At 47.4% G+C, this 19,610-nt stretch overlaps 4 protein-coding genes across 5 annotated transcripts; 3 read left to right on the forward strand and 1 right to left on the reverse strand.

Annotated features, from left to right (window-relative positions):
* The first annotated feature begins 752 nt into the window (after positions 1-752).
* Positions 753-1,779, forward strand: ttc32 (tetratricopeptide repeat domain 32). The gene is made up of 3 exons (XM_076013479.1): positions 753-912; positions 1,096-1,262; positions 1,437-1,779. The coding sequence occupies exons 1-3, from the start codon at positions 797-799 to the stop codon at positions 1,565-1,567; spliced, it is 414 nt and encodes a 137-aa protein (XP_075869594.1). The 5' UTR covers positions 753-796; the 3' UTR covers positions 1,568-1,779.
* A 361-nt stretch (positions 1,780-2,140) lies between these two features.
* Positions 2,141-7,137, forward strand: zpax1 (zona pellucida protein AX 1). The gene is made up of 21 exons (XM_076013550.1): positions 2,141-2,290; positions 2,374-2,450; positions 2,536-2,631; positions 2,724-2,848; positions 3,105-3,251; positions 3,328-3,393; positions 3,475-3,639; positions 3,707-3,803; positions 3,882-4,099; positions 4,187-4,328; positions 4,439-4,647; positions 4,730-4,847; positions 4,949-5,148; positions 5,238-5,352; positions 5,450-5,619; positions 5,704-5,801; positions 5,881-6,011; positions 6,089-6,278; positions 6,413-6,539; positions 6,784-6,913; positions 7,011-7,137. The coding sequence occupies exons 1-21, from the start codon at positions 2,271-2,273 to the stop codon at positions 7,091-7,093; spliced, it is 2,724 nt and encodes a 907-aa protein (XP_075869665.1). The 5' UTR covers positions 2,141-2,270; the 3' UTR covers positions 7,094-7,137.
* A 1,324-nt stretch (positions 7,138-8,461) lies between these two features.
* LOC142879981 (uncharacterized) lies at positions 8,462-14,633 on the reverse strand. Its single transcript, XM_076013573.1, has 21 exons — positions 14,466-14,633; positions 14,318-14,376; positions 14,119-14,205; positions 13,809-13,930; positions 13,591-13,734; positions 13,326-13,424; positions 13,075-13,245; positions 12,308-12,410; positions 11,810-12,030; positions 11,150-11,300; positions 10,861-11,072; positions 10,657-10,774; positions 10,374-10,573; positions 10,180-10,294; positions 9,929-10,098; positions 9,739-9,833; positions 9,515-9,639; positions 9,108-9,297; positions 8,841-8,982; positions 8,642-8,738; positions 8,462-8,566 (listed from the first exon to the last, which is right to left on the reverse strand). The coding sequence occupies exons 1-21, from the start codon at positions 14,486-14,488 to the stop codon at positions 8,496-8,498; spliced, it is 2,715 nt and encodes a 904-aa protein (XP_075869688.1). The 5' UTR covers positions 14,489-14,633; the 3' UTR covers positions 8,462-8,495.
* A 3-nt stretch (positions 14,634-14,636) lies between these two features.
* Positions 14,637-19,212, forward strand: LOC142879980 (delayed-rectifier potassium channel regulatory subunit KCNS3-like). Of its 2 annotated transcripts, XM_076013570.1 has the most exons (3): positions 14,637-14,749; positions 14,816-14,910; positions 17,023-19,212. In XM_076013570.1, exon 3 carries the CDS (start codon positions 17,027-17,029, stop codon positions 18,521-18,523), a length of 1,497 nt encoding a protein of 498 aa, XP_075869685.1. In that variant the 5' UTR covers positions 14,637-14,749; positions 14,816-14,910; positions 17,023-17,026; the 3' UTR covers positions 18,524-19,212. The 2 variants fall into 2 exon arrangements, with proteins under 2 accessions (XP_075869685.1, XP_075869686.1); XM_076013571.1 differs by lacking the exons at positions 14,637-14,749; positions 14,816-14,910 and adding an exon at positions 16,284-16,450.
* The last annotated feature ends 398 nt before the right edge of the window (positions 19,213-19,610 follow it).

Below are 19,610 nucleotides of genomic sequence, written 5' to 3' on the forward strand. Positions count from 1 at the left end.
TGACCTACATCGCCTGTCTTTGGGTCAAGCTCTGTTTCAACTCGTCCACACAGTCTGGACATCAATGGGCTGTGAAAGGGAAGCGCATGCTTGTTAAGTGACCTCTGCTTCCTTCAGGTTTCGCTCTTCATCAGGAGGCTGACTTGGTCTGAGAGCTTTTAGTGTGCTATGGGTTGCTTCTATCTTGTGTATTTGACGCAGCATGTTTTACGTTCTCCTGCGTTGGAGACACTATAAATGTTCGTCTTTTTAAAATAGTGAACAAACTCTATTCGCGGCGGATTTATGTGCACAGTAGTGATGGTCTGAATGTCGTTTTACAATTTCCAGCCGCTGTAGAACTCGTTGCCTTCGTTTAACCGGGAAGTAAGTCAAGACTGCCACCTGCTGTTACGTGGTATCAAGGGGTTTGAGGCCATTTAGGTGTTTTTTTTAAAATATATAAAATAAAATAAAATAAAATAAATAATGATTTTGTTTGTAGTAAGTATCTATCTATCTAGACAAAATTAAATCAATAACTGTGAGAGAAAAACTTTTTTTTTACACTCTAACCAAAATCATGTGTTTTGGATTTTTAAATAAAAATAACACGGATATTATATTTGTGACAATAAATATAAATTGTGGCACGAGTAAGTAGCGCAAAAAACAATAACAAAAACAAACAAACAAACAAAACAAAAAAAAACATGTAGGCCGCGACCAAGAAGTGCACGTAAGCAAGCAGCAATATCCCGTTTGAGTGACGTCACATCCGGAAGCGTAAAAAAACAAACACAACACACTTCGACAAATGGAGAACGACGACACTAAAATACTCGAGTGCGCTCACTCGGAGTTTGACAAGCAGAATTACCAACAGGCGGAGGACCTTTACACAAAGTTTATTACCTCCTGTTTTCAGTCCAGGTAGTTTTTTGTCCCTTTCAGAGGTCGTGCTAGTCGTCTCGTCTGCACGTCTGCGATCGAATGGGTGTCCCACCAATATCTGTTACCAATCAAACAGTGACCTGTTCGTTTTGTTTTTTGTTTTTTATTTTATTTTTACTCAGCACGACTATGTTAACGTTGAATTCTGTTTTGTTATCGCAGGGATTGCGAGGCAATCGGTTTGGCCAGTGCCTATAACAACCGAGGACAGATAAAATACCTTCGGGTGGATTTTCATGAAGCTGTCGAAGATTACACGTCTGCAATAGAGCAGGACAGTCGGTTTGAAATCCCTTACTACAACAGAGGACTTATCCATTATAGACTCGGTAGGACACAGAACAGACAGTAGCACGTCAGTTCACTATAAAATTGCATTTACACAGAACTGTAGTCTTCCTTACTGAGAGAAGCACTTCCGCTGTGGATCAATTTCAAAATAATTGTTGTAGTAAAGAACCTTGGCCAGTATTTATTTTAATCGAATTATAATTGTTTTGCAGGTTTTTTCGACGAGGCAAAGAGTGACTTCCAGCAGGCCTTAAAGCTCAATCCGGATTTTGAAAATGCCAAAATGAGCCTGCAACAGACAATCGTGGACCAGCAGCACAAGTTGGACAGAAGAGGATACTGACAACATCATCATGAGCCGCTGCTGCTGCTGCTACATGTTATATTTTTGAACTCTGGTGCCTGAATAGAAACATTTTCTTTCTGTCACCTACCCACTTTAATTCTGTCGAATAAATAATAGTTTAATTTTCAATCACTTTGTCCAAACATGTTTAAAATAAGTTATTGTGCATCAAAATGTAATGACAATAAATGATCTATTTATCTATTGTGTGCACTATGGCAGCTCCTTTTGTAAGTAGACAGATTCTACAACACAGCAAAGTCACAAAGATTAATATGGTTAATGTACTGCACTTATGTAGTGCTTTTCTAGCACCTTCATGGCACCCCAAAGCACTTTACAAAGGCCTCTCATTTACCCATTCACACACGTATAAGTTAACATCATTCCGCCGATCACAAAGTCACCACAAAAAGCAACACATTTGGCATCACAAAAATAGAAAAATGACATTCAAGAAAAACTAGTTTATCACTCCTGCCTCCCACATCCTGGGTTTAGAAGGCAGAGGCTTTTGATCACTGATTGGCCTCACCTGTGTGTGGATGCTCTGCTATTAAACAGCTTTTGGAGCCTCAGCAGGGAAGTCAGCCCTGTTACTTCAGAGCTGCTCTTGTCAGGGAGCGGCTAGGTCTTAGTCACGGTCTCACTGTGATTGTATTCCTGTTTTGTGTTTGTTTGACTGCACTGAGACTGAGACATGCGGTGGCCTGTGAACATGTAAGTTAAAGAAAATGTGTATGCAATATTTAAATGTTTTAAACTTCTATAAGCAATACCCTATTTCATTTCCCCCCCAAAAGTTTGCTATGGTACTTGTTGGCTGCAGTAATCGTCTTGTGTCAAGCGAAGACAAATGAGCGGTTCCGTCGACACTCAAGTAAGCCTTCTTCATTTTTGCAAGACTTCTGTTGCCTCGTTTCCATTTGAACGCTTCCTCACGAGCCTCCTGTTTCTGCCGACAGGAGTTCCTCTGAAGTCAGACTGTCTCGGCAATGTGATGAGGGTGTCGCTGGACCGGGCCCTCGAAATGGGGAACGGGCTCGAGGTGGAGGCCGTCAGTGAGTATAGAATCCAACAACCACGAGGGGGCGCTGAACCACTGGCAGAGGCGATCCTTGAACATGGTTTTTCTTTCTTTCCACCCCACCAGATGGCACCCAATACCATTTGTTGCACCCCAACTTGGCTGCGCAGTGTGGTTACAGCATGGAGTCAGACCCCTGGGGGAACACGCGGATCTACACGTCACTCATGGCCTGCTACGTGGACAGCAAAGTACTGCATTCAATGAATAATCACTGCCTCGGATTTGTAATATACACACCTGTCTCTCTTTTGGCTGGTGAAAGTTTGTGTAATCTGTATCTATCTGTTTGTTTAATCAATACATTTGAATTTGATGTGAATCTGTCCATCCATTGATGGTGGGAGACTCTAAACAATGACACTTCCTATCAATGAATCAAATTTTACACTGCGGTGCTCCTGCAGTCTTGTGCAACCATCTCCCTTGTCTCCCCCTTCTCTGTAGGACGATGTGACCTTTGATGTTGGCCTGAGACTCACAAAGTACAACCAGGAGAACCCATCCGACTCATTCAGTTACGACGTGTCCAAGTCGTGCACCCACAGGCAATGGGCCGCCACAGAAATCCTATGTGACAGGAACTACATGGAGGTGAAACACTTGACATTGTGCGCTCACACGGCGCCAGGCGTGCGGTCACGTTGCTAAAGCCAGCGTTGCTTTTTAGGCGTCCGTCTACGTGGCACCGTCGCAGACTCCAGTCAAGGGTTTGTGGGGCAACATGACTTCTGAGGTTGGTGCGACAGCCTAGTGGTTAACTTTGCACTGCGCGACGGAATGGCCCCACAGTTCTGACTGTCTTGTCCTCTTTCAGTCCTCTGACGCAGAACAGGGTATCTGGAAGGTGGCCTTCTACACTCCAGAGGAAGTGGTTATGACGGCGAACAAGGCCGAACGAGCCGGTTACAGGACCAGGCTGACTCCGAGCCGCCTGGTCATGCGAACCCCTTACAACACAGCCGAGACCCGTTCTGAGGAGGTAAGCTGCGCAAATCTCGGTGGCCTGGACGCACCGCCTCACAAATCGCATCTTAAACGCTTTCTAGGTGGCCGGGATACCCATGGAAGTCATCAAGGTGAGAGTCTACTACCAGGAGCCCCAAGGGATTAACATTGTCAACTTGGCAGCTGCTTGTCCCACCGGTGAGCGCCTTGACAAATTAAAAAAAAAAAAGTCACAGCTGCTGGACTTGAAACTCACTGGTCACTCGTCGCAAACAGGTGGCGTCATTTCCGACAATCACACCATCTCCTGGTACGTGCCGCGTCGCGTGACGCCGCTCGTGGACGCCACCGTCGACCTGTCCGACGTGCAGATGGGCATCAACGGGAAGGTCCTGAACGGGCACCAGATGTCCGAACGGGGCTACACGCTCAGCGGCACGGACTTCTACGTCGTCCTGGAGATGCCGGTGGGCTCGCCTGACGGCTACTACAAGGTTGGCGAGAGTCTCCAGATTCCGAAAGCACGGCTCTGGTCACTGGTCCATTTGCATGTTTTATTAAAATGTCATGAATAATTGCAGAGCCATGCCCCAGATTTCCACTACCATGTCACCTACTCTGTGGAGCCCATGCTGGAGATGCTGTGGCGGCAAGATGACGTTCGATACAAGATTCTGTTTCCGATCACCATCAACTTGACTCCGTCTATACAACACCAAGACGGTACGAGTTGGCGTCGAGCAGGCTTGAGTTTGCTTTTTCACCTTTGTATGTGGGAGGTGCTCTTCAGCTCTGCGAGTTGGATGTGACGAACCTGCCTCTCCGTTCCTCAGATACCGAGCCCGAAGAGCGAGTGTTCAACGTCTTATTGGGAGCCTTCCTTAACGACGTGGTGCTGAAGAACATCACCTTCTCCACGGGGGTTCTCACCGTCGAGGAGTGCAAAGCTGCAGGGTTCCTAATCCGGGAACACGGGTACCCCAATGGCACGAAGGGTTTTTCCATACAAGTGCCCTTTGACGACGACGTCGTCCTCAAACATGTATGTGAAGTGGCTCTAATGGCATACCAGGTATCTCTGTCCTGGCTGAGTGGTTCTCTTTTTCTCTCGCCAACATCTGCAGAATCCTCAACCCTTGGACACTCAATACACTCTTCCCCTGGTCTTCGGCTTCCTCATCATGCCTGAAGAGGCTGCCTTCAGCCACTCGGTGAACGTGGAAGCTTCTCTGCGAGATGTCGGTGAGATGATTCGGCCCTGGGTTTCTCTTGCAGCGAGGCGAATAAACCCAGGGATCGTGGTCAACTAAAATAACTACCACCCCCCCCCCCCCTTGCTTTAGTCCTGCCTAGCATTGCCGCCACCTGCGACGACCGTAATTTCTACGTCACCGTGAAATACGGCAGCCAGGGCAACAATTTTGAAACCACGGTTGGGCCTCAGCAGCTTTCGTCCGAGGTGAAACAAGAATACAATTATCGCGAAGACGACACCCACTTCAGCCTTGTCGTGCCCTACAATTCAAAGGCCTCTGTGTTTGAGGTGAGACGAGACTCTGGACATTGTTGCTATAAATGATTTGCACAAGGTTTTCACTTTTTTTTTTTTCTCTTTCTTTAAACCTCCCACAGCGGTTCACCTCCGACTCGATCACAGCGAGGGTCGACGTGCTTCTGTACAACTCCATAGCCAACTGGAACTTGGTTGACCTCTCCCTGGCCTGCAGCTTCCCTTTCAGGACTACTAGTAAGGCTGCCGCCTATTACCGTATTATTTCTGCAAAGCCGGAGTTGTACAAATGGGACACTGAGGTTGTTCCGCCCCCTTCACCGTCGTCTCGCAGCGTGCCACCCCAACGGAACCGTGACTGTAGTGGCTGTCAAAGTGGAATCGGTGCCCTCTCTTGACCCAAAGTGGTTGACTCTGAAGGACCAGGCTTGTAAACCAGTGACCGGTGACGATCGCTTTGCATTCTTCACCTTCACTGTTGACTCGTGTGGGACAACTAGAAAAGTAAGCGATCCTGTCAAAAAAAAATTCTCTTTTTTTTTTTTAAATTTGTTTCAAAGTTTTATCAAAAATTCATTCACTTTACAGTTTTCTGATGACTACATCATCTATGAGAACCAGATTGGCCAAAACTACAACCCTAGAAAAGGACCAATTTTTGCAGCCCCAGCTGATTCCAGATACAAGTAAAGTTTCTTTTCAATAATTCTAATGTCCTTGTGTAATGTAATCCACGCCGGCCACATCTCGATGTTCAATCTGCAGGCAAACCGTTACCTGCTACTATGTGTTCAACGAGACGCAGACCGTTTCCTTCAAATATAAAGCGAAGAACAGTAACCCCGCAACAGAGGTCGGCTTCGGGCAGCTGAGTGTGCAAATGAGGCTGGCTCACGGTGAGGGAACGTACGGGGAGCGCTGCTCAGCCTGCAGCGGAGCACTTCAACCAGCTGTACTCTCATTTGTCCTCCAGACGAAACGTATGAATTCTTCTACCACGACGACGAGTATCCAGTGACGAAATTGCTGAGGCAGCTGCTGTACTTCGAGGTGGGGCTGCTGCAGTCCTCTGACCAAAGGCTGGAGCTCATACTGGAGAACTGTTGGGCCACTGCTGATGAGGACCGAACGTCTACTCCCAGCTGGGACATCATTGTTAACGGGTGAATCTCCATGATGAATCGAATTTCAAACTTTAAAAAAAATGCCTCAAATGTGGTTCAGTTCGACAATATAGGCTCTCCGCAAATCTGTGCCAATATTGAGTTTTGAAAATGTGTTCCATTTATCCCTGTAGCTGCCCGAACCGTGACGATCGCTACGTGGCAGCCTTCCACTCCGACAGTGGGGACCCTCCGTATTTCAAACGCTTCTCCATGAACATGTTCACCTTCACCAAGGATGACGAGGTTCTGCACAACAAGGTGAGCTGGAACTGGGGCCGCTTCACCGGAACACACGAGACGGCTGCGTTGCTCTTTGTCGAGTCTGTCAACAGGCTTTCGGCAATGTGTTTCGGTAAATTGGTGACCGGTGGACTTGCATGCAATTGTTGGGTAGGACGTGCGGCAGAGAAGCTCCGCTCCTGAGAAAATCGTGCCTAGAAATTGATTGCAGCTCTTGAAATCAGACGGGATTGACTAAACAGTTCTTTCGCTGTCTTTTCAGATTTATGTCCACTGTGACGTGGTGGTCTGTGTGAAAAACAAACCGGCGGCTGGAATCTGCAGAGGCCAGTGTGTGGATCAGACGGGCAGGATTCCCTCCAGATATTCAGGCACAAAGACACAAAGACGGGGTGAGAGTCTTACCTGCTTTTATTTACATTTATTTTTAAAGGAAAAAAATAGACTGGCAACATCACTTTGTTAAATGACCTTTGTGTGCCTTTTCAGGGCAAAGAAGCGCTGACTCAAGTCAATGGGCTATATCCTCTGGACCGATCCTTCTAACACAACAGTCGGACCTGAACGAATGAATAAACAAAGTTTCTTAAAACATCCTGTCTGTGTTCTGAATACAAGAGAACCTTGCTTGAAAATCGTCAAATGTCGGCACACTTGGCATCTGACTGACCCTGTGTAGGTGACTAGCAATGGGGTGGGGTGCTGCTGAGTGCTTTCCTCCATTTACAGGAGACTATTAAGGTTATATCTTATAGCACTCTCCCCATTTATAGCCGGTCCCATTGAAAGGGCCCCTGAAACTAAAGCACACTTGGCATTTTGATGGAAGGCATTCCTTTCTTTTAATCTATTGGCTCATTTATTCTGTCAGAAAGGGAGCGAACTGAGATATAGGCGCACTATTTAACAGGTTAACACTCTTTCCTGCGGCCAGGGTGTCGTTCAGTTTCTGAGTCTCAGAATTTTAATTGGTTGGAGAAAATGCTGTCCTTGTCGACAGGGTTTTCTTTTGTAAGAAACCTAAGGTGACCTTTGTAAACTTCAGTGTAGTCAATTCAAAGTCTGATAACTGGGGAATTTTACTGTGAATGTCCTTGTATCTGGCTCATTTTTAATACATGTGGCCAACTGCTCAATGTCACTCAGCTTTTTTTTTTCTTTAATTGTTTGAGTTAAACAAATTACCACTACCTAATCGTGGTTAAAGGTCCTGCTTTCATAATTGTCACCCCAGTATGAACCTTTTTAAGCTTCCATACGCTTAACCAGAATGGCCAGTACACTTTAGTCGTGTGTATATTTTCAAAGCAACTGACTAAATCAGCTACCTTCATCTTAAATCACACCAGCTGACTGGAGTATGTGCAGTTGTGTGAAAGCACCAAAGTATTTTTGGGGGTTTGGTTCTACCTTCGAGATTTAGATGTAGATCCAGGCTCGTAGCACTATATTTAAGCCTCTAACCAGCGACAAACCGAATGGAAAATTCTCAAAACCTAAATCTAGACAGACCGAGTTGTCTTTGATTCTTGTATCCCTTGTGAAAGGGCCAGACGAATGTTTAATCAGACAGAACCCTTACCGTCTAGATTAGAAAACCCACGCCAGGCATAACATGACAATGCATCTCAAGAAGTGGAGATGCTACAAAAAATAGTCAGTCTTTAATTACGTGTGGAGGGAAGAAATGTGTCAGTTATAAAATATTTAGATATCAGGGAAGTTGACAATTTGAAATGCCAAGATCTTGGAAATGTCAATCTGATAAGAGGTTTAAGTACACAGTGCCAGTTCATTATTGGGTAACGCAAGACTGTACAGTCACTGTTCGGTACACAGAAAGCAAAATCTTAGTATAAAATGGCAGGAGGTAATGTCAACACCACTGAAGTCAGGTGTAAGAAATCAAACAATTGAAAAAGGGGACAAAAGAGCAAAGATTAGCTTTTGTAAAAGTAATGTTTATTAGTTTCATCAACTTAGATGTATTGGTCCGAAAGACCCCTGTATGAAACTGTGGCCGTCTGTTGCAGAACGTCGCTGACCTGTCGAAAGAAAATACATTTTAGCCTCTTAGAAAACAGTTACATCAGCAGGAAATGTTTGAACTTGGTCCATACCTTTTAACTTGTTCTCCGATCTTGGGCATTGCCTATTGCAAGCTCCGGTCTCTCGTCTTTTGAGATCACAGATCACGACGTCGCAGTGGACAAAGATCTGCACGATAAACGACTCTTGTGAATAACTTGAAACGTTTTGTAATGCAATTGCAATACAATCCAAGCATTGAAATGTCGTGGTTCTGCTCCATGGACTCACTTGTTCTTTCAAATTGTTGTCGTCTTCGGCGAAGGCGAACATCTGCGCCTCGAAACGCTTGTAGTGGGACGGATGCTGAACCCTGCCGTCCACCCAAACGGGATGGAAGATCACCTGGTTGGGGTCCACTGGGTTTGCACACCTTAATGGGAAAAAGGTAACCAGTTATAAAAACAAAAACTTTATTGAAGCCCAACACTGTCGTCATGGAGAAGACATTCATTTTAAAAACACCAATGTCTCAGCAAGAAGCGATGACGCGGTTACCCGTTAATGATGAGGTTCCATCGGGGTTGGGACGTCCTGTTGCTGCCCAGCGTCGCCCAGCAGTTCTCCAGCTCCAGAGACACTTGCGGGTTTTTGGACCCCATCAGTTCCACCTCAAAATACAGCGGCTCTTGGAGGTACTTTGCCAGCGGGTAGTCCTCTGTGTTGTAGAACATGCTGTAGGAACCATCTAAGAGGAGAGATGGTGTCAAACGTGACTGAAGTGATGTTCCCCCCTGCTTGGTCCACGTGCCACCCATCAGTCAATAAACGTTACTGCTTGGGGAGGAACCACCCAATGGTGGGAGAAGTTCACGGAAGGATAAGGAGACAACTGTCAGGAACGACGAGCGGTGACAGGGAGACGTGCAATTTTCTAGTTCTCGGGTGATGGATCAATCCCTCACCCGTAGCCAGTCTAATTTCGATCAGCAGTTCTCCTCTTGCATTGTCAGCGTATGGTTCACTCCTGCGTTGCCTCAGGCGGAAGGAAGTGGTTTGGTTGACGTTGTAATAACAGGCGACCCTCATTCTAAAAAGAGTGAAGAAAAGACAATGCAGAAGTATTAAAAAAACAAAACATCAAGGACTAAATTAGCCTGTTTTGAATGTTATACAAAAAGAAACTCACTCATATTCCGGTTCCTCTCTTAACGTTTTTTGATTCAACTCTTCATCATCAGGCAGAGAAATTTCATTTTCGTACAGCATCATGTTCTTGACGAACTGAAGCAGGCAACAAAGGAAACAATCATTAAAAATCCCCCCCGCCCCCACCTCGTCAAATTTCTGGCCATTTGCGACAGTTTCCATTGTGTTACCTTTCGGGTCGTCCCGCATGAATTTGCTGCAAAGACAAAATAAGCCGAGCGGTCGTCGCTGAAGGAGGGACCGCAGGTGGGGTCGTTGAGGACGAGCTTACTGGGGTCCAGACTGGGAACCGACTCCAGTTTTAAGGCCCAAGCAGTTATGGTTCCATTAGGGAAACACTCTGAAATGTATATCATTACATTTTTAAATTCAAAAAAAGAAAAAACAAGAAAAAGAAGACTTAGGCCTTTTATTTCCAAACCTGTCAGTGTTACAGAGTGGTCGCAGGTCATTGAAATGTCTTGAATTATTTTGTTGGATCCCAAATCTGACAGTGCCACGTACAGTCTGGTCTTCAGGTTTGACCCCTCAACGGCCTGAAAGGTTAGCACGCTATTTGGAAAGCACTCGAAAATTACAGGGACGACGTTGGCGACAACAAGATCCTGACGATACCTCAAATACAACTTCGCTGGAATAAAACGGCACTCTGAAATGGAAATGGGTTGCGTTCTGCCTGAGGCCGTACTGCCAAGCCAGCTCTGCCGTCAACCTTTGTTGTCCCACCATGGTCTGGAAGTTCTGGCCTTGGCTACCGTGCTGGACCAGGACGCGGAAGCTCCGATCGCCGCAGTCGACGGAAATGGAGGGTGGAACTGCAGACAAGAACAAGACGGTGATGGATGACCGAGAGGCCTGTCTGCTCTGTAACGCATGGAAGTCACAACTCCATACATACCGATTCCTTCCCAAGTAGCCTGAAGGTGGGCAGTGAGGGAAAATGGGGCAAACACTGGCATGACCATCAAGACAAAGGTCATGTGGAGAAAGTAGGTCGTCCTCCCCACCATCTCGCTCTGTTGGCCAAAATCTAGAGTCAACACCTTGATCCATAGAAACTGAAACTTGAAAAGTGAGAGAGAGGAAAAAAAAAAAAAAGTACCATTTGTTGCACTACAGGATCCTTAAAGGGTATTTGAATATCGAAATACTTGGAGCTGCGGTTGAAGGACATGTTCTCCACAACCTGAAAGCCTCTGCTGATGCACTCAGACACAGACAGAACCGCAGTGGGAAAGCTGATGTTCAGTAAAACCACGTCGGCGGCAAAAGGCCCAAATGAAAATTTGAAGCGCTTCTGCACGGGAACGGTGTCTGTGAACCAAGGAGAGGAGTGGATCCAACTTTCAATCCGTGAAAGGGAGACCAAGAAAATGCTGAGGAGAGCTTACTATCAAGGACGTGTGGATTCTGAGGCATCGGTGGTGTTGTGATGGGAAAGAGAACCGTGTATCTGGTTTGGATGGAGTCTTCAGCCCAGAGCAACTCCAGCAGGGGCTCAATCGTGTAAGAAGTGAAGTAAAGGCCATCCTGAACATGACTCTGAAAAGTATTCACACATCGTCAGCAGAGTCTTCCACGCATTGTCAGTTTAATCATTTTTTTTAGGCCAAATGTGCATCTAGAATTCCAATTTCTTTATTTCTAAGTGACAACTTCTTAAAACATTGACGTTTTTTTTTTGTTGCGGTCTGCCCGCCACTTTTGTTTCAGTTCATTGTTTCAGAAGAAGTAGTTAACATTCCATGTTTCTATTTAAACTGTCTTCCTTCGTGAACGGTTCACATGTCCCATAAATTTCCCCCCGAAACTCATTCAGTCACGTGGTCAAAAGCCTGTCAAATTTTAAAGAAAAGGTTTTGTTTTGTTAAGATCCAAAGTTATCTTGTTAACGGAAATAAAGGGGGAAATTGAAATTATACATTGACTAGTTGCAGAGAGCATGAGTTTGTTCTTAATCGATACTTTCGGCAGACTGAGGGCCCCTAGTGTCAGAACAATCTCATCGATCCAGGTGTGAAAGCCGCCTCTGTGAACTCGCTGCCTCCCACCTGAAAGGATCCACCGTCAGCTCCCACGGGAATTTCGACGATGACGTACGCGTCACTTATGTTCAGGGAAAATTTCCGAGCAGCCAAGTCGGGGGCTTCCAACCTCTGGCCGTCAACACTTAGATGAACCTCCAGCAGCTCAAACTTCTCAGATGAAATCAGAGGGTCGATGTGCCACGGCAGGGCCCAGAGGATTGTGTTTGGGGAAAAGGAAACACTTCCTGTGACAAAATAAAAGAAAATATCAAAGTGTCACGATCCCTCCAGTCTGGGTGATCAAAATTTTAGTGTGAACAGAAAAATGAGCCAGCCGGAGGTTATCGATTAGCCTTTTTGTTTACTCTGCATTCATTAAAGCAACAAGTCACATTAGCTAATTAGCCGTCATCGTTAACATCGTAGGTGCCAAACCCCAATCTCAGTGCAGCCAACAATAGGATAAGACGTGCTCACGGTGAGAGGCCACGCCCTGCTTCTTGTTGGTCACGCGGTCATTACCTCTTAGCGTTGGGCAAGCGGCTACGGCGTCGATTTGGGTCGACAGCCAGTTCTTTTGGAATACCGTGGAGGTTCTGAGCACGTCCATGTGAACTCCTGCTACCTGCAGGGTGACGTGACAGGAGGAGAAGTTCAGCCAGAGCTCCAACATTGCAGAATAACCCTTTCCTTTCCACCTCAGACGCCACTGTTCAAAGATTCTGCCAAAACTGATGCTTAGTCTTGCGCTTTATAGATTTGGAAGGGGCCAAATACAAGGCAGCAGAAGGTCAGGCTCAGCTAGGGGGTGGGGGGGTGGGGGGGGAGGACTACTGGCTGGCTGGAGGTGCTGGGGGTCGAATCAGTGCACTTTGTGACATCACAAAGGGCTGCTATCCTGAGCTGCGTTTTGTCGAGTGGAACTAGCAAAGACTTAAAAGATGGACTTCATAACCAGGCCAGAGACACATTGTTTAAAAAAAAAAAAAAAACATTAGCAAAGTGTAGTATCTTGCACAGTATGGGGCCTTTAGATCCTTGCATCACTATGTGTCGAGGGGAAGAGGAGTCAAGTCGTGAGAACGGACCTTGAGACTTAAAGTTGACCAACAATGAGTCAGACGGAATAATCCATTTACTGAACAATGCGACTGCCGTTTGACATAATTCCATTAGCGCACTGGCAGCAAATGAAAAGCAGACGTCGTTTATCCAAATTGGCTGCAGGTATTCCCGGCTCGCTCCGTCTGGGGCGGGGGGATAGCGGGCGGGAGACGCGCTCCTCTTACATTCTGGGTGTACATTTCCGGCGAGGCCATGGGGCTTCTCAGCACCAGCCTGGAGTCGGTGTTGGCGATCCCGTAGCCCCTCCCCCGAGCCTCGGCCACGGCCATGGCTTTCTCGGCAGGGGTGAAGAACACCACCGTGGTCATCTGGAATCCCGCATCTATGGGCAGTTGCTGCAAAACCAAATGCAAAGATTTTAGTATTTTGGGTGGCAGGGGGCAAAAAGAAACAATGGGTCAAATTGTGCCCCCACCTCAGTAGTGTGACGTGGCTCATCCTGGTTGGAATTCTTGTCCAAGGTGGGGTCCTGAGGCAGGGTGGAATCACGCGGCGCTGACTTTTTAACGGACACCTGGAAATGACAGGGGCTACCTTCAGGGGACAATAAATCTCCTCCCCCGCCCGCTTTCCGGGGACATCTAAATTGCGTCAGCGTTGATGGGGGGGAATAAAGCCACTTATCAAACGGACTGCGGCGTGACCGTTCTGTACCCTTCCTCTCCCCTTGGGTCACTCGCCTCCACGTAGTTGCGTTCGCAGACGATTTCCCTGTAGGCCGACGGAGAGCGGAGGCAGGTTTTGACCACCCGGTACGACTCGTCGTTGGCCACTTCGTTCCCGAGCAGCCGGACTCTCAGCGTCGTGGTGAACGCCTTGTCGTCCTGCGATCCAAATAAAAAAAAATTAAAGACCCGTGATGAACCCTGAAGGCGCAAATGTCCCGCGGACTCCTTACCGCACTGCGAGCGAAACAGTTAAGGAGGGACGCGTAAATCACAGCGCTCTCCGGCCACTGCACGTCCACACTGAAGCCGCACTGAGAGGCTACGCTCGGCGTGAGAGGGATGGAGGAGTTATCTGAAGGAGGGAAGACAAAGGAAACAAAGGCTTAGATTTGATTTGGAGGCCAGCGTTCCCTCACAAACATGGTAGAAGAGCAAATGAAGACACAAAACTTCCAGTTGACGTGTTGGAAAAAATAAAGAGTGAAGTGGTGAAGGACAACCACAACGTTTTAAAGGCCAGATTGAGAGTCGTTTGCTCACCGACCACGGCAACAACCTCCAGGAGTTTTCCTCTGAGTGGAGCCACGTCCACGCGCAGGATGTTGCCCAGGCATTGCGAGTTTACGGCTGATGGTTGGAGGAGGGGGGGGAAAAAACAAACAAACAATCAAAGCGTGCAAGATTGTCTAAATTCTTAGTGACCGAGTGTCCCATCAAATATCGAACAGGCTTTACTTACTCTTGGAGAGCTTTTTTTGAGCATCTGTGCTCGCGAGCACTGCGAGTAGAAAGAACCACCTGCAAGGCAGGACAAATCTGATCAAACGTGATCTGAATTGAAGAGATGAATGCATTTAAAAAATATATGTAAAAATGAATCCACAAACCCTATTCCGAGCACTTGGGACATGGCGCAAGTTTTGGGGAATGGGTCGCCTGAGCGAGTCTGCTTGTGTTTTGCAGCGTTTGTGCTGTTGTGGAAGTGCACAGGCAGGAGGAGAGAAGTTCCCCTTCAACAAATACTAGCGCGCACAGGTGGATCTCGTTATGGGTTGATTGAGATCACCTGTGAGAGTCACTGGGGGAGGCAAAGGCACTGGGCAACATGCCGGCTGGTTTTCATGGTTAAATACAGGGTTGGGGATAAGGTTTTCCAGCCCTGATTGAAATTGTCATAAAAATGTGTGGGGGGGTTTCCCAGTATTTCTGCTCATGATATATATTTTTTCAAAAAAAGAAAAGTGCTTATGATTGATTCTATTGTGTTGAGGCTCAGTCGCATTTAACCACAGGAGGCTCCCAGCGTGTGCAACGCATGACCACATAAAACTGGTAAGAACATTTCACTTTAAGTTGCTGTAAAAGAATCACACTCACTGGTGTTCAAGAGTGGTTTTAAGTAGTTGAACAAAGTCTGTCCTGATTTGAAAATACACGGAGTCAAAAAAGTACAACAGCCCTGCCAAATAAGATAAAATGCAGTGTTTATGTTCACTTATTCTCTCAAAATTATTATTGCAAAAAGCTAAGAAGTTGTATATTTAATAAACTGTTCAATTAATATTACATTAAACCTTCAATTTAGAGCTGGGTGACTGAGAGAGCATCTTTTATAGAAGCTTGACGGACAACATGCCAAATGTCAATTGAAACACACGTTGCTTTATTGGTGAATGTGTAACATTTCAAAGGGACGTGTGGGCGTAGACTGGAGGAAATAAAAAATGCATCTGTGTCTTTCAAGTGACAGCCAACCCTCCACAGTAGGCCAGTACTTGAATCTGCTCAGGGGTTTGTGATTTCTGCCGTCATGAGACGGATTTTAACCTTTGCATTATTTTTCAATACGCCTGTAAATCTTACAGGCTTGCGCCTTTCAATCAGTCTGTGTTGGATCTCAGCGGTTCTCGTTTAAAGCATGTGCATGTCCCCAAAGGGCCAAAAGAGCAACGTCGAGAGAGGCGGTTCCGTAGGTGTGGGTCCTGCCCCTGGAGGAGATGTATGCAACTTTAATGGAGCTTCGGCTCTGCATGCTGGCTAGGTGCACAAATGTGTGTTTACCTTAAAGAGGCAGAGAGACGGTGACCTTATCCTTGAGTAAATGGAGCAGGAACTATTTACTCAGCAAGTCTCCTTTTTTTTAAAAGGTGGAGAAAAAAAACAAAACAAATGCCACTGTATGTTGCACTGTTGCTATGTGTTGATTTAAATAATGATAATGATACGAATAATATGATTTTTCTCCATTAAAAACACTGTTGCGTTTCTCTTTGCGGCGGGATGCAAACGTCACTTATTGCTGTGGCGAGCTCTTCTGCAGCCTGTTTGCAGATGCGCAGTTCGCGCCGACGCGGACCGCGCAATCACATTTTTAACGCGCGTCCAATTGTTGCGCTTGAAAAAGAACAAGAGTAGGAGGAATTGGGGGAAAATAATAATAATAAAACAAACAAACAAACAAAAAAAGCGATTCGCGGCGATCGAACACGATCAGTGCGGTGCATGTTGCTGTCGAATTGGATGGGTCGTTGTAAAATAGTTCCTGGCAGGGCGTTCCTCCATCCGCCCACCCTCGCGCTCTCCTCCCGCCCCGCCCCGCCCCGCCCCTCCCTCCCGCCCTCCCTCGCTGCTCCCTCGCTGCTCCCTGTAAAAGGGGACCAAGTGCCGCCGCGCTGTTGCTCCTCTGTCCCGCCTCGGGCTCGCCTCGTCCCGGCCGCAGCTGTCGCAGCAGCCCCGCTCCGACCTCCGATCTCCGCCCGACCCACTGTGCGTACACGCGCCGCTCGTTCCTCCCACCCCAGGACGCCAACAAACTGTAGCGGCTGAAGCGGATCAAAAGTTAGTTTCATGGAAAGACCAGCTCAAAGTGCAGGTACGTGCGCACCCTACAAGCTTTGCACCCATTTTCTTCTTTTTTTTTTTTTTTGCCAAATTGAAAGCAGTGGACTTATTTTCTTACAAGGTCTTGCTGGGTAAATTGATCTGACAATCTATTTGGTAATCAGCAGGCAGCACTAGATTTCTAGGGGAAAATGTGCTAAAATGAACACGATGCGTGTTGTGCCAGATCCAGTTTGTTGCCTCTGCTTCTCCCGTGCTGTAATTTGATTCTCCTAAGATAATTCTGCACTTGAGCCCTCAAAGAAGTGACAGTACCTCACGCCTCCCTTCACTCACTCCAACCCGAGCCATTTCCTGTGTGTATGTGAGCAGTATTGATTTTCTTTCCTTTGCTCTCTCTCTCTCCCTAATGTCTTCAGCAAACAGTGCAGTCAAATATGCCCTGACAGACATCTCGCCACATAAACACCACTTTCAATTCCACAGTTTCCACACGAACACACTACTTTCACTTCCACAACGTCCACTTGCCCCTCCCCTTAAAAAAACAAAAACATGAAAGGAGCATTCTTTGTATCATTGTATCGCTCTGTTTATCATCAGGACCATGTGGTATGGGCAAGTTCTCCACCGGCGGGGGAATGAGGAGGAGCGGGTTCGTCTCAACGTGGGGGGCGTTCGACACCAAGTGGATCCGGACACGCTCCTCCGCTTCCCCCACACGCGCCTGGCTCGCCTCTTGCGCTGCCAAAGCGAAGCGGCCATCCTGGAGCTGTGCGACGACTACAACCCGGCCGAGCAGGAGTACTACTTTGACCGCAACCCACGGGTATTCCTCTGCGTGCTCAACTTCTACCATACGGGCCACATCCACGTGATGGAGGAGCTGTGTGTCTTCTCCTTCGGACAAGAGATCGAGTACTGGGGCGTGCATGAGCTCCACCTCAGCCCCTGCTGCAACAGCTGGTACCACGAGAGGAAGGACTACATAGAGGACAGGGAGTGGGACGTCAGGAGCGACGACCAGCAGCAGCCGAGCTTGGACTCGTCCTTTGAGGAGCTCTCGGCCCTCGACAAAGATCTGGCCAAGTTCAGGGGTGCCTGGTGCGGGCAACTGCGAAGCTACATCTGGCTCAGGCTGGAGGATCCGGGTCACTCGACGGGCTCCAAGATCATTGCCGTGGCCTCGCTCAGCATGGTGCTCACCTCAATTGTGGCCATGTGCGTCCACAGCATGCCCGAGTTTCAGCGCGTGGACGAGAATGAGCGACCCATCGAGGATCCCGTCCTCGCTATCCTGGAAGTGATCTGCATCGCTTGCTTCTCTGCCGAGTTCATCATCCGCTTGGTGGTAGCGCCGTCCCGCTGGAAGTTCCTGGGGAACCCCCTGAACGTCATCGACGTCGTCTCCATCTTGCCTTTCTACGCCACGATGGCCCTGGAGACGGTCGATGAGGACAGCACTGAGGAGAGCGAGGACTTGGAGAACGTGGGCAAGGTGGTGCAGGTTCTGCGCCTCATGAGGATTTTCAGAATCCTCAAGCTGGCCCGCCACTCCATCGGACTGCGGGCGCTGGGCGCCACCGTCCGCCACAGCTACCACGAGGTGGGTCTGCTCCTGCTCTTCCTCTCGGTGGGCATCTCCATCTTCTCCGCTCTCGTTTACTTTGCCGAGAAGGAGGAGGAGGACACCGATTTGGGGACCATCCCCTCGGGCTGGTGGTGGGCCACCATCACCATGACCACGGTCGGATACGGTGACACCTGCCCGGTCACATTTGCGGGGAAGATTGTGTCCACCTTGTGCATCATCTGCGGCCTCCTAGTGGTAGCGCTGCCCATCACCATCATCTTCAACAAGTTTTCAAAATACTACCAGAGAAACAAAGCCATGGAGGGACAGTGCATCAAGAAGCCTGAAAGACAAGACCCAGAACTCCCTTATTATAACATCAGGGACCTGCTGACTCAGAGTGTGTACCCCTTTTTGGGATCGCTTGCCCACAGGGCCAGTGGGAGCAGCGGCAGCGACACTGACGCCTCCAGTCTCCAGGATATAGAGCTTTACCATAATGACACCTGCGAAAATGGGGCAGCGAAATGAGATGACTCCCGGTTTGGCTCCCTCGTCACGTCCTTTTACGACTATGAATCTCTCACAGGGCAGAGTGCTCCGTCAATGACCCTGTCTCCCCGCACCGTCTTCCCCCTGCAATGTGACAGAGACGTATTGCAGCCGTGAACTTCTTGTTCATTTAATTACAAGGGAAAGACGGCTTGAAAAACGCACCGCATCTCCCAAGCCAAAAAATCCGAAGGGAATTGTCAGGGACTTGCTCAGGGTTTGAAAGCCCATTTTCTACTCGAGGAAAAGTGCAATGATGCATGTAGGAGGCCATAATGTTATTGTTTTTCAAAGTAATGCCCTGTATCGATTCGTCTGCTCGCTGGAAGTTCAGACCGAGAAAGTCGAGAATGGCGACGACAGCGTTTGATGTTTGGGAAAATGGATAGATCTCCATGTCGGGTTGATGTTACCCGGCCAGCATGGACAGCAGGGAATGTATTTTGGGAAGGGAGTCGTACAAGTCATCGCCTGCGGGGATTCCTGCATTTTTTCTTTTGTCTAGGCGTTTGGAGACGCCGCTCGCTCCCGGCAACACAAGCCTGGAGAACGTCGTCAGTGTTTTTCTTTTGGATTGCTGTTGTTTCGGCATGCTGGGTGCCTCTTCGGGGATGGGTCTCGGGCTTTGGTGGTTCTTATCGAAATAAAATTTATTGAATCAGAAAAAAGACCTGTCTCATTTTCTTGCAATGGCGCAAAGTAACTGTACTCATTCTTTCTCATTTAGGTCCAATGTTTTGTAGTTAAGTTGATGCAAATTTTTCATTGTAAAAGAGGCAATTCTGAGGGATCGTGCCAACATATTTGTTGTGTGCCAACATATTTGTTGGCACTAGGCTGCGGGTTAAATTATGTAATTAAAGTTTGTGTTTTCTCTCTATCTATATATTTCCCACACCAGTATGTACTATATGAACAGAATAAAAGGGTTAAGTTCTTAAGCATTTGTCTCAAAAGGGAAACGTTGCATCTCTGTTTCCATAGTAAGCAACCTCACTCTATATCAATATTTCAAAGACAGTTATGCGTTAATCATTCTAGCACTCTGTAAGAACTACAAATCTTA

Source organism: Nelusetta ayraudi, unplaced genomic scaffold, assembly GCF_046127955.1.
Source record: "Nelusetta ayraudi isolate G7.1 ecotype Tasmania unplaced genomic scaffold, CSIRO-AGI_Nayr_v1 ptg000151l, whole genome shotgun sequence".
In the NCBI taxonomy this organism is placed as follows: domain Eukaryota; kingdom Metazoa; phylum Chordata; class Actinopteri; order Tetraodontiformes; family Monacanthidae; genus Nelusetta; species Nelusetta ayraudi.